Source organism: Scylla paramamosain, chromosome 36 (genome assembly GCF_035594125.1).
Source record: "Scylla paramamosain isolate STU-SP2022 chromosome 36, ASM3559412v1, whole genome shotgun sequence".
Taxonomy (NCBI): Eukaryota; Metazoa; Arthropoda; class Malacostraca; order Decapoda; family Portunidae; genus Scylla; species Scylla paramamosain.
In genome coordinates this window covers 16139612-16152952 of record NC_087186.1, presented here as the reverse complement: position 1 = coordinate 16152952, position 13341 = coordinate 16139612, and the positions used below count along the sequence as shown (strand labels likewise).

General features: G+C 42.2%; 1 protein-coding gene across 2 annotated transcripts; it reads left to right on the top strand.

The window, feature by feature from the left end:
• Positions 1-3230: 3230 nt before the first annotated feature.
• LOC135091131 (BTB/POZ domain-containing protein 1-like) lies at positions 3231-13308 on the top strand. Of its 2 annotated transcripts, none has more exons than XM_063988572.1 (12): positions 3231-3379; positions 4210-4341; positions 4607-4876; positions 5034-5652; positions 6028-6249; positions 6578-6722; positions 7081-7259; positions 7614-7800; positions 8178-8308; positions 8838-8949; positions 9606-9728; positions 10215-13308. In XM_063988572.1, exons 3-12 carry the CDS (start codon positions 4630-4632, stop codon positions 10371-10373), a joined length of 2124 nt encoding a protein of 707 aa, XP_063844642.1. In that variant the 5' UTR covers positions 3231-3379; positions 4210-4341; positions 4607-4629; the 3' UTR covers positions 10374-13308. The 2 variants fall into 2 exon arrangements, with proteins under 2 accessions (XP_063844642.1, XP_063844643.1); XM_063988573.1 differs by having other exon boundaries at positions 3310-3379; positions 4189-4341.
• Positions 13309-13341: the final 33 nt, after the last annotated feature.

Sequence of the window (13341 nt, the reverse complement as noted above, 5' to 3'; positions counted from 1 at the left end):
CAGTTAAAAGAACACACAAAACCTGTACTGACAGCGATTAGATATCCCAGCCACAACAAAGCGTGATTATTGAAACGATACTCCCTCACTCTTTTTTTTTTTTTTCTATATTGTTTGACAACGCACTACCTTATCACACGTCTCTCTCCACAACTTTTATATTCATCTGGATATCACAATATATCACGGGGCGCTAGTTTGTATGGGAAGTTATTCTCTCCTCGTCTTCCTCCTCTTCAATTTTCATTTAAATTATAGACAAAATTTATTCCATATGCGATGTACATACACTCTAATTTCTATTTTTTCCTCTCCTGTCTCTTCTCTTTTATTCTTCATCCTTCATCTTCCTCCCTCTTCTCTCCTCTCACTTCCCTTTCCTTCTTGTTCGTTTATTCTGTAACAGTGGTTCTTAACCTTTTCAGTGTATGCACCCGTTTCCAATGAGCAGTCAGTTCTCGCATCCCTGAATTTTTAAGTACAAAAAAAGAAAATCCTTAAAATAAAAATGCTATAATTTTTTTATCTTCATTGACAAAGCTTTATTTATTTATTTATTTTTTCTTCACTAGGAAATGATCTTGCTCTTCCACATGATCTCAGAAAAAGTACCAACTCTCTCTCTCTCTCTCTCTCTCTCTCTCTCATCACAATAAATAACGTGCGTGTGCAAAACTACCACCCTCGCAGCCTCTATTAAGAATAAGTATGGTGTGGTAATAAACCAGTGACCCTTTTAGTGCCTCTTGATTTGGTCTCCTTGAACCTACTGTATATTACTCTTATGGCATTCTTCTCTTTTATTTAATATTTGATAACAAATGCTATTGTGCAAGAAATACACATGAAATAAAAATATTTATTATAAACAATCGGGATAAGAATTTTGAAGCTATATTAAAAGTTTCTAATACTTTAAAAACAATGTATTTTAGGAAATTTGATCCTATAATATTCAGTATTCTGTCGTCTATTGTTCCTGACTCACAGCCTTTTCGCTCAGTTTCAAGTGAATATTTTTGTACCAGCATCTTTTCTTATCACATCGCTCAATTCAAATGTTTTTGTCCTAAGATATTAGACTGTAGTGATTGTTGTCCTGATAATTAGATTTGAATACATGTAAAATGATACAATAAACAACATGTATTCCTTTCAAGCAGTAAACTTGACATACCATAGCGAGATAATACTTGTCTCCTATGTAAACACACCAGACTATATTAAAATGTTACGAAAATCAGCAAAATCTCAGTTTTTCGTTCAAAAATTACGTTCAGAGGCTGACTAAACACAATGTAACTTTCAATAGATATCTTAAGCAAACCTGTGTTTTCTTATTTATTTATTCTATTTTAGTATTGCAAAACTTTTCCAAATATTGGCTCTCTTTTTTTTGTATATTGATAAACTAAAAAAGATGCAAACGGTCCAAATATAACGCAACGTTACAAAGGCTAGATGTCATTGCTAATATAATAAAATTTACAATTATTAAGCAGGAACAACACTTTCTGGAGACTGACAGCCATAATTCGATATAGATTTAAAAGATATACAAGTCTTTGGTAACACACGGATGGAAACGCTTCCATTGCTAGGAAATTTATACAAAACGATATAATTCTGGCGAAGCAGTGCATTAATTTTAACCCCCCCACTTCACCTCCCCGTCACCTCCCATTCCTCTTACCCCCCTCCACCTCCACTAGTATCCTCCCACCCCCCACAACAAGAGGGACCCAACCCACCCCTAGCAACGAGTTCCCGTCTGATTTGGCCTCCCGGAGATAAATCTTCAAATATCTCATCTATGTCTCAAGGAACTTTGACAAAATGACGACAGATGTGTGGGCATTGATAGATTGTAGATATTTAATGCATTTGAGCAGCGAAATGATCGTGAAATAAAGTTAAATATTACAAAAACCTCTCTCAGAATGCTGGAAATTGCCCCTATCTAGTCCATTCATGATGCAGGGGAGATAATAAACGAGATACGCAGTGGATTAGTGATCGCATATGGATAGTGCAATGCCGGGCACATCTTGCTACCTGAATTACATCCCTACAGTAGCCGGGCACGTAATTACATCGTGGAGGGAGCGACAGTAACATGTTCACAACTACTCGTAATTCAAGCAATGATCGTCTCTGAAACCATTTATATCTCTCTTATTCCCCAAATAGTTGATAAATCTAACCATTTCGTTCATTCACTGCCTTCCCAGGAAGATACATTCAAGTCTCTGGCCCTGCATTGTCCAGCGCGGTTCTGGCCAGCAGGAACATGCCCAGCGGCCAGCAAGGCTGAACAGTGCGGCTGAGCGCGGGGATAAGCAATCCTCTCTCGTCCGCTCTGCCTGCCTGTGGCTGGCTACCCTCTTGGTTTCTCCGTCAGTGGTGACCTCTCTGCTCCGCCTTTCCAGCTTCTCTACGTATTCCCTTAAACCAGTAAAATGAATAATTTATCTCATAAGAGAACCTTGTTGATAATTTCGGTTAATGGTATGGCATCGCTCTCAGCCTTGTCACCTCTCCGCTCAAGCAACTTCTGCGTGGCTCATCGCCTGCATTTTGAAGTACGATTCTTTCGTGTATACTGGGTAATTCCTCGTTTATTCATAATTATATATATATATATATAAAAACTTTTATAGAAAGTTTTAGATAAAGGAACTGCATCATTTTGTGGCAAGGTGCTGTCCCCGATGCCGCAACCACAAGCTGCCCCAGCCAGCCGCGCTCACCGCCGCTCACCGCCGGCCAGGTTAACTCCTCCCAAATGAACACGCCACAAATCGCGAGGTGTGAGATGCTCTTGATAAGGAAAAAGTGAACGTTAAAATAACATCGAGTTGAAAAATCACTAGCCACCTCACGGGCTGCATATGACTATGCCGCGGGCCGTGGGTGTGACACTTTTATATCTCGTGCGTTCAGATTCATTAATTTTCCCCAAACAGATGCGTAATATTAATAGTCTGAGGTCACGGTACTTAGAGAATCTTTTGTTATACGCTGTGAAGAGTATAATCGGTGATAGTAGGAGTGTAGTTTGACTGTCGAGCAATAGAATAATTATAGAATAATTATAATAGTGTGTGTGAAATGGGCCATGTCGTGGAGGTATAACCAAAAAGGTGCTTGCCGTTCTTTTAATTTAGCTTTTTTCTCACCTTTGTGCCAATGGATATTTTTCTTCATATAAGAGAGAGAGAGAGAGAGAGAGAGAGAGAGAGAGAGAGAGAGAGAGAGAGAGAGAGAGAGAGAGAGAGAGAGAGAGAGAGAGAGAGAATAAAAAAAAAAAAGAAGAAACGGATGCTGCGCCGAGTCTCAAAGTCGCCGAAACCCCCCCAGATGTAAACAACAAGTGCAGGTAAGGATGATTATTACCTATTTCTAATCTATCTACTTGGTTTAAACTAAGGGAAATAACTGATAAACCTCTGCTACACAAGTAGTATCCACCAGTGGAGTTAGTGGGGTGATATGCATTGAAATTAATAGTGCAGATACACAAGACGGGGATGCTGGCCGTCTCAAGGAAGCCACTGGGCGAGACATGATTTACCTTACCTATTTCTGAGTTATCTCATGGGTTCAAACTAAGGGAAATAATAGGAAAAACAACATTATACCTGCCCTATCATCAGATGAATTAGTAAGGTGATACATAAACGGGTTTGTTAAATAGGGGCAAGATAGTGATGCTGACGATTTTAATAAGGGTCTGGCGAGGATATAATTTGCTTACTTTACCTATTTCTAAGTCATCTATTGGGTTTAAACTACCGGAAGTAACAGATAATTCCATAATTCATCCATGCTATTCATCAGGTTAGTTATTGAGGGGATATATAAAAGAATTGATGCTGTAAGAAGATGAGGATGCTAGCAGTTTAATGGAAGCCGCTTTTAAGACAAACTCAGTTGGCTATTTCGAACATACCTATTGTGTAAAGGAAATAGCAGATGAATCTTTGTTACACTTGCCCTATTCACCAGATGAGTTAGTGAGGTTAGTTAGGAATCACTGATGAAGGAAGATAAAAATAAGAAGGCTGGCCCCAGGAAGTAAATGATGAATCCTTGCTAAATTTTAAGGAGAATAGTACCAGAATGAAAAATAGATATGATAGGGGAGGTGATTTTCATTGATGTCAGGATTTTGTCACTCAATTAAAGGTGGTGATGTGACCCGTACAGGTGAAGTTTGGCAGGTGTGAGGAGGCAGGCTGCTCCCCCCACTCCACCAAGTCCTTCGGGGCGTTGCCTCCACCTCCGCCACTCTCTCCCACACCCTCGTCCTCTGCCACATCACCTGTCTCACCTCTGTATGTGAGTAGTGCCCCAGGGGATGGTAACTGCCCCTTGTTGTTTTATGTTTGAAGTATAGAAACCTTTAGGAGACAAAACAAGGGTAATGCAAGCAAAATTCTCACAAAACAAGGGTAATGCAAGCAAAATTCTCAGTATCAGTAATCAGGATAGAACAAGAAATAATTTTTGTGTGTGTGTGTGTGTGTGTGTGTGTGTGTGTGTGTGTGTGTGTGTGTGTGTGTGTGTGTGTGTGTGTTGGTGCTCACCCCCTCATCACCCACAGGCCGTGAGTGCGAGGGGACCGTCATGGCTTGGTCTGGTGGCAACTCAACCACCACCAACACCACTCCCTCCAACAGCGCCTTCTCCCACCTCCGCAACATGCAGGAGGGGGACCTCAGCTCGTCGGAGGAGTGCCTGGTGTACACGCCTGGCAGCAGCAGCGGCAAGGGAGGCTCCAGTGCTGGCAGCTTTGCACCAGCCTCTGCCACAGCACTCCCTTCCAACCACCAGGCCAACAAGACCCAGGCTGCATCCATGCCCCTCTCTGCTGGTACTCTGCTTGCTATCTCTCTCTCTCTGTTAGGCATTATTGTTTAATGTAATTATAGGAAAGCTCATAAAATTCACAGAAAGCTGCACAGGTACCCATTGTTCTTGCTGTACAGGAAGGAAAGTATTTGTCGAATTAAACGTTTCTATCTTTCCAGGAAACAGCTTGGATGGACCGACCACAGCTCCTCCCCCCTCCCCTGCCTCCCCAACGCTCTACACCAACCACACCAGCCATGCCTCAGCCCCCAAAGCCTCCACCAGCCCTCTCACCACTGATGGGACTGAGGAAAGTGCTGGGGCTATCCTCCCATCAACAGTGTACAACCACCCACCCATTGGTCCCCCCATCTACCCATCCCTTCCCCCTGTGCCCCCTCCTTCAGCCCTCCCCATCAGCCTTCAGCCCTCTGTCCCCACCCTCCCTCCCCTCAACGCTGTAGGTCTCCCCTCACCTCCTCCTCCACCACCACCACCACCACCACCACCTCCTCCACTCTCTGGCGCTGTCTCCCTCCTACCTAGTGTTCTCTCCAATGGTGCTCCTACCCCTGCCCCAACTCCTGTCTCCCCTACCCCCCCTAGCAGTGGCCCTCCCCCCTCTCCTGCAGCTGGTGGGGGTAATAATGGCCCACTACCCCCAACCTCTGCATCGGGGGCAGCCACTACTAATTCCAATGGTGTTGCACCTGCTCCAGTGGTGCCGCCTAATAATAATGGTGGCGGGTCACCTCCGCCCTATAACTGGCAGGCCAATATGACCACCGTGAAGGAGAGGTTAGTCTGTTAGGTTAGGTTAAGTTAGTTTATGTGTGTTAAGTGTGTCTTGTCTCTCTGCTGGTTGTGTGTGTGTGTGTGTTTCACAATAATGATGATGTTCAATTGTCTAGCATTTCTGTCTGTCACACCCAAATCCTGTAAGGGAGAAATAAGGATATTAAATGCAATAATGATGATGATACAGTGACATGCTTAGAAAACTCTTAAAGCACAACTAGGAAGTGAAATAATGATGCAGTATCCTATTCAGTAATGTGTGTAATGCTTTAGTGAATAGTGCTCTGTCTGGGTCATTCCATGTGTGATTGCCAGCCTGGTGTGTAGATGGATAGATAGAGCATGTTCAGATTGCCTGCCTCTCTCTACTTCCAGATTTGCCTTCCTGTTCAACAATGAGATACTGAGTGATGTGCACTTCCTGGTGGGGAAGGGCGACTCCTGCCAGAGGATCCCGGCCCATCGCTTTGTGCTGGCGGTGGGCAGTGCCGTGTTTGACGCAATGTTCAATGGGCAGCTCAGCACTCGCCAGGACCAGATAGAGCTGCCCGACGTGGAGCCACAAGCTTTCCTGGCGCTGCTCAGGTTCCTCTACAGGTAAGTTTGGGGTGTGGTGAATGTGCTGAGATTGTCTGGCATCAGTTGTGTGGATAGTGCTGGCATGTCAGGGAATGTGGGTGGTGACAAGGAGCTCTTTCATGACACAAAGAGGGAAAGGCTGAAATGTGTGTCTTATATGTGAGGCAGAGGGAAAATAGACTGAAATATATGTGTACAGGGAAGAGAGAGACTGAAATGTGTGAGTGTATGTGTGTGAGAGAGAGAGAGAGAGAGAGAGTGAAATATGTGCTTGTGTGAGTGTGTGAAAGAGAGACTGAAATATGTGTGCATTTACATGAGAGAGAGACTGACCACCTCTCCCCAGTGACGAGGTACAGATTGGACCTGAGACGGTGATGACAGTTCTGTACACCGCCAAGAAGTATGCTGTGCCAGCCCTGGAGAAGGCCTGTGTGGATTTTCTGAAGAGGAACCTTTCCCCTGACAATGCCTTCATGCTACTCACCCAGGCAAGGGCTCACACTGGTTATTCTGTTACCTTATCATGTCCTGACTGCCTTGGAGCCTCACCATTTATCACACACTACTCTGTTCCTCTCACATTAAACTGTATCACATTCTCTATTACTCTCTATTCCTTTTACTATCAGCATTGTATTACTTTTCCTGTTCCTCACCGCCAAAATATATTACTCTTCCTATCTCTCTCACTATTTATCATGCACTTCTTTATTCCTTCCACCATCAAACTGTATCACACTATTACTCTTTATTCCTTTCACCATCAACATTGTGTCACACCCTGTTCATCTGGCCAACTACACCCAGTCACACCCTGCCATCACATCCCTTCCTCCCAATCAACAGGCGAGACTCTTCGACGAGCCCCAGTTGGCTGCACTGTGCCTGGAGACCATCGACAAGAACACGGCAGACTCCCTGGCAGCAGAGGGCTTCACTGACCTGGACAACAGTACCCTCTGCATGGTGCTGGAGCGAGACACACTCCGCATTCGGGAGGCCAAGCTTTTTGAGGCGGCTGTCAGGTGATTGTGTGGTTGTGGGAGGGAGGTGCCTGGAGGGAAGGAGTGTGGATTGAATCTTGGCAGGAGCTTGGAGTTAGACAGATTAAGTTTGGGATTAAAAGGGAGCTTAGTTAAGAAGGAGCTTGGGTTTAGGAGGGAGATTGGAGTTACAAAGCAGATTGGAGTTGAGCAGAGAAAAGAGCATAGGGCATGGAGGAAGGTTCATGGCATTAAGGGAAGAAAGGCCCTTAGAATTAGAAAAAGAGTTTTGAGTTAAGAGAAAGGATCTTGGAATGAGTTAGAAGGAAGAAATTTGGGGCTAGGAAGAAGGAGGGTGGAATAAGAGAACCATTCACTCATTACCTCCTCATCCAGGTGGTCAGAGGCAGAGTGTGAGCGGGAGGGCATGCCAGTGACAGGAGCCAACCAGAGGAAGCTGCTTGGGCCGGCTTTGTCTCTGGTGCGCTTTCCTCTCATGACGGTAGAGGAGTTTGCCCAGGGACCTGCCCAGTCTGGCATCCTCACTGACAGAGAGGTGGTGCAGCTCTTCTTACACTTCACGGTGAGCTGGGGTGATGCGAGCAGGATTTTTTTGTCCCTGTTTTGTGTTTTAGTTTGTTTATTGTATTGATTCTGCATTTTTCTATTTTTTTCCTTGATGTTTTTGTTTTGTCCTGTGTTGTTGCAATTCTGGTTCCTTTCCACCAGGGGCTGATGTGACTAAGAGTATGAATGATTGTGTGTGTGTGTGTGTGTGTGTGTGTGTGTGTGTGTGTGTGTGTGTGTGGTGCTTTGTGTGGATGCTGTGTGGGATTGCCAGCCTGGTACATAGATATAGATACATCTTATTGAACTGAATGAAAATGCAGCACAACACATGGCCGCAGAATCCTCAAAAACAATATTTATCATGTTTAATCTCTGCACCTTCTCCTTCAGGTGAACCCGAAGCCACCTGTCAATTTCCTGGACATTCCCCGCTGCTGCATGACGGGCAAGGAGCAGACAGTGTGCAGGTTCCAGCAGATAGAGTCCCGATGGGGATACTCTGGCACTAGTGACCGCATCAGGTGAGAGAGAGAGAGAGAGAGAGAGAGAGAGAGAGAGAGAGAGAGAGAGAGGCATGATGCAGTTAAACTTTTTAATTTTGATATATTTTTCTTTTTTACCTTTAACTTTCTTTTTTGATGGTGGAAATAAACTGTGCTTTCATTTTACTCTTTTTTTGTTATGTTATATATGATAACTTAGTATATTTTTACATTTTTTTATTATTATCACTGTTTTCCTGTTTATTTTTACTTTTCCACTAAACTTTCTTGACTGGAAGTAATGTATGCTTTTTTTTTTACTCTTTTCTCATTATCTTCTTGTACGAGTATGTGACAATTAAGTTACTTTTTACTCTATTTTATTTCATTTATTAACTTTTAATTTCATTAGCCTGTCTTAGTTAACCTCAGTTGCACATGAAAGAAATTTACATTCACATATTCAGTTTTGACTAGGGATGTTTGGAGTTTGATGCTACAACAGCCATCTCTCTTCCTTTAAACCCACCATTTTCACCCATCTCAAGAACCACATTTGCATCCCCAGGTTCATTGTGGACCGGCGGATATTTGTGGTTGGGTTTGGCATGTACGGCTCCATCCATGGTCCATCAGAGTATGAGGTGACCATTCAGATCATCCACACTGCCACGGGGAAGGTTAGTGTCTGTTCGTCATCACCAAGTCCCTTCCTTCTGTCTGTGATTTGAATGGATGTCATCACTGTCTGTATGTCATCACTGAATCCCTTCCTCTCTTGACTCTGTTTGCTTCTGCCTGAGACTTAAATTGGCTAGTGTATGTTTCTCACTGCTGAGTTCCTTTTTTCTTCTCTTCCTTGCTTTGTGTTTCCTTCTGCCTGTGATTTGATGAGATTAGTCTCTTTGTCATCATCAAGTTCCTTCCTCTCTTCTTGGTTCCTGGCTTCCTCCTCCTGTGACTTGAGCTGTTTCAAAAGAGGAGTATGAAGACTAAAAACTGGTTAACTCTTCTGGTTCTCTTCCTGCTCTTTTTCTATGCATTCTCAACAGGCTTTTTTTTTTTTTTTGTGCTTATCAGTTGCCTCCCTAATGTTAAAGAAAGAAAATAATAATGATGATAGTGCTGAGATTTTGTATTTTTTACTTTTTTTATTCCTCTATTCATCTCTCTGTCTCTTCATTCCTTCCATCCAGAAAATGTACTTCTTTTATAACTTTTTTTTGATGCCTCTTCTTCTCTCTTCCCTTCTATCCAGAAAATATACTCTTAACCTCTTCAATGCCTCAATCATACTGAGAGGCCGTCATTCTCACCCTGGTGTTTTTGGCCGCAGGTTTGTGCCAGTAATGACACCAGCTTCACCTCGGACGGAACAGTCAACACCTTCCGAGTCATGTTCAAGGAGCCAGTGGAAGTTCTGCCCAACACCAACTACACTGCCTATGCTACACTTAAGGTTCCTCTCTCTCCTTTCACTGTTATTGGGCTAGCTTGAATCTTAAGGCTTCTCTAAATGTGAAGGTTCCTCTCTCCTGTCACTGCTGTTGGAGATTGTTAAAATTCCAAAGTTTCTCTAAATTTTTAAAAACTTTTGTTAATATCGCCTCAATGAACAGATCCAATAATTATAGAATTAATAATGAATTTTTTCACTCCAAAAGTAATTCAAGTAATGACTGCATGAATTAAGGAGTTACAATGTCTATATATATTTATTTTCTGCAAGTAGATTCCTATGAACAAATCCAATAATGGTAGAATGAATGAACATTATTCTTGCACGGAATAATAGTAACTTAAGTCATTAATGCATAAATTAAGGAGTTACAATGGCAAGGTATATTTATTTTCTGATTTTCTACTTATGGTGTCAATAAACAAATCTGTGTCAAGTGATTACCACACAAATGAAGGACTTAGAGTGGCAACACGTTTTCCGCAGGGTCCGGATTCTCACTACGGCACAAAGGGGGTGAGGAAGGTGGCAGTGGAGTGCCCCTCAGGAGACCGAGCCACCTTCCAGTTCACCTATGCTGCGGGCAACAATAACGGCACGTCGGTGGAGGATGGACAGATCCCCGAGATTATCTTCTACACTTAGAAACGGTCCTCGATGGTGCTGGCCAGGCAAGGGGCTCTGTGCAGTGTCCTCTTAGATGTAGCGTTGGTTGTACTGGGATACTTGGTGGTGGTTAGTTTGGTTGCCTGCCACAACAGCTCTAGTATTGTCCAGGCAAGGGTCTCTGCTGGGTTACCCTCATATATTGGTTTTATAGGGATGCTTGATGCTTCGTGGTTTTATGTTTTGTTTTACTTATGAAGTAAAAAGTTGCCTACATTTACAGTTCAAGGCATTCCTGTATTAGTATTATGAAAGCAAGGGTCTCTGTGGCTTGTCCTCTCAAATCTGTTACTGGTTTTACAGGAATGCTGGTATGGTTCAAGACAATTTGACTGAAGGTTTCATTAGTGTATTCTGCAACTTACCTGTCTGATCCTGTGTATACAGTATGCTTTAGGAATACTTAAATTAACATATTGGATGCAAGCAGCAATAGTAAATAACACTAAGTATAGCTAATTTCAAGTTTCAGTTACAGATAATGTTTGCTGGCTGTGTATATTATTAGTGTGATAAGTATTTCTAAAGTTTATAACAGTACAAGCACTGGTCTTGACAGGTAAGCTGCCAGACATGATAATACAACCTTTAGTTCATGTGACTGCTGTTAGTTTGACAGAAAATGCTGGTTAATTTTAAGTTTGTTTCTTAATTATGAGGTACAAACCCACAGTGAATTTGATAGGAAAAGAATATAGACAAATATGGAGGAAGCTTAACATTGCTGGTCACTCAACATTGCAATCATTTGTGGGTTCAGATGTGCCCAGACCAGACTGTTAGGTTAGGACTTCAAGGTGATGGGTAGACTATAATCATTGCTGGACTAGTTGTTGTCATGAGGATAATTGAAATAGAGAGCTGAGTATCTGAATATAAAACTAGTAATTGACTGCATATGAGACTATATGGAAAGGAAAAAGCCACTTAATATAGAAGAATTTCCAGGTTATAGTGTCCAAGGAATCTCATGAGCTGAAGATGATCAAAAGTATTGTTGGTATAAGTCACGTTTGTACTGTCACAGTCATAAGAACTGCACTTCAACTACTTTCAGAAGGCTCTAGTTGATGTGACACAGGTTTTTAAGGGTGTTTTTATGGTTGTAGTGACAAATTATTAAGATTTCTACATTATTAAATGGAGAAACACTCTTGAGAACCTGGCTTGTCATCTGCATGACCTTGGAAAACAGTAGTGGTGATAGAGCAGTGTTACAGAATACTGGCTTAAGTCATATAACCTGTCCTCTTTTCCCACTGTATTTTGTGTTTCTCCTGTCTTAAGTTATTTTGTATAAAAATCTGTCAGTTGTAAGTTTTTTTAAGGAGGTTTTCAACAGATCAGAGCAGAGAAAACAGGAAGCAAGTACAGGGTTTGTGACTGTGACTGTACATGCATATAATTGTGTGTGTGAGAGTGAGTGAGTGTCTGTACATGTGTGCGTGTGAACTTAGCCATTAGACATTAGAGGTGGTCACTGTTGAGGCATTCACGGTTTATTTCAAGTATTCCATGTGTTATGTTTCCTTCCCCTGAGCATTATGGTTTAGACTGGGTGTGGTATTAGTAGTGGCTTGTGCATGTCCCCACACACTCCTTAGTCCCCAGGAATTGTTAGTATTACACACTCAACTTCTTTGCTCAAGTAGAGTATTACATTTAATTTGATGTTACTTGGATATGTTTATTTAGGCTTCATTGCTATTTATGTCCTTGGAGATAGGCATTGATGATATGGTTTATAAAGCTCGGTGCATTTCAATAGGTTAAGACGCTGTGTTATGTTAAAATAGGGTTTGTGTAGATGGAGGTGGTCAAGTGTGATGTTGGTGACAGTAGGTAAACAAGAGTGTGGAATCACCTACTGTCTCTGGTGACATCAACAACTGTACTGTGATGTTTTCCTATGTAAGGTTTAGTATTTGATAGCTGGCAGGTTGCATGGAAGGCAAGGAGGCTCAGAATGGATTTTCCCCCTATATTATATATGAAGGAGGTTATACAAGGCATAAAAATGAAGGAGGAGAGAAAAAAAGACACTAATTTTCCTCTCTATATCTGAAAGAGACAAGGCAAGGCATGAAAATAGAGAAGAAAGAAAATCCTAAAAAACAACTAATGATTTACTAGGAACTAGGAAATGTCTGGGGCATCCTGTGTGGGATTGTTGCTGTGGAGTATAAGTGGAGAGATAAATAGGAAATGTGTAGAGTAAATAAAGTTGCAAGACAAGATAGTGATGATAAGGCTGGTAATGGAAGCTGTGTCATCTCCCTCCTAAGCCTGAGCCAGTGTCACCCTTGCCCGTGCTACCCTGCCTAGTAATTGTACACATATCATAGCAGGGGGTGGTCAAGATACCCTGTGGAAATTAAGCAAGGTCAGTGGTCATTGGAGATTTGTTTTGAAGGTTCCAGTCATTCCCTGCAGTGTCTCTGTGGTGCAATAAGAGTGTTCAGCCACATCACCTGCAGAAACTCATGTGGGTGTGGTGTGAATGGTTCCTGTGTTGTTAGACGGCTGAGTTGCAGATTGTGTCTTGGTTCTGGTAACACACAGGAACTGATGAGCTAAAGAAACTGTTGTATTACTTGGTTGTGGTGTTGCTGTGTAGTATTATGTATTATTGTTACTGTTATCTCATCCTGCTTACATATTCCCAAGGTTATACTGGGATAGTTATTACCGTGTTCTTATTTTTGCTTCACGAGTTTCTTTGTGCAGTTAGGATTCCTGCAAATTCTACACTTCATTGCCGTTTAGAATGCCAAATAACCTTAAGGGTAAGAGATTCTAGTCATGTGTTTTAAGGTAACATGCATTAGATTCTTGGTTCTTCAATAACTGACCTATGCTGGAAGCTGTCCTGTGTACTCTCTGTGACCTAGGAAATATAAACTTGGTATGGGAATCACTTATTTTTTCTCCACTCTCAGACACAATA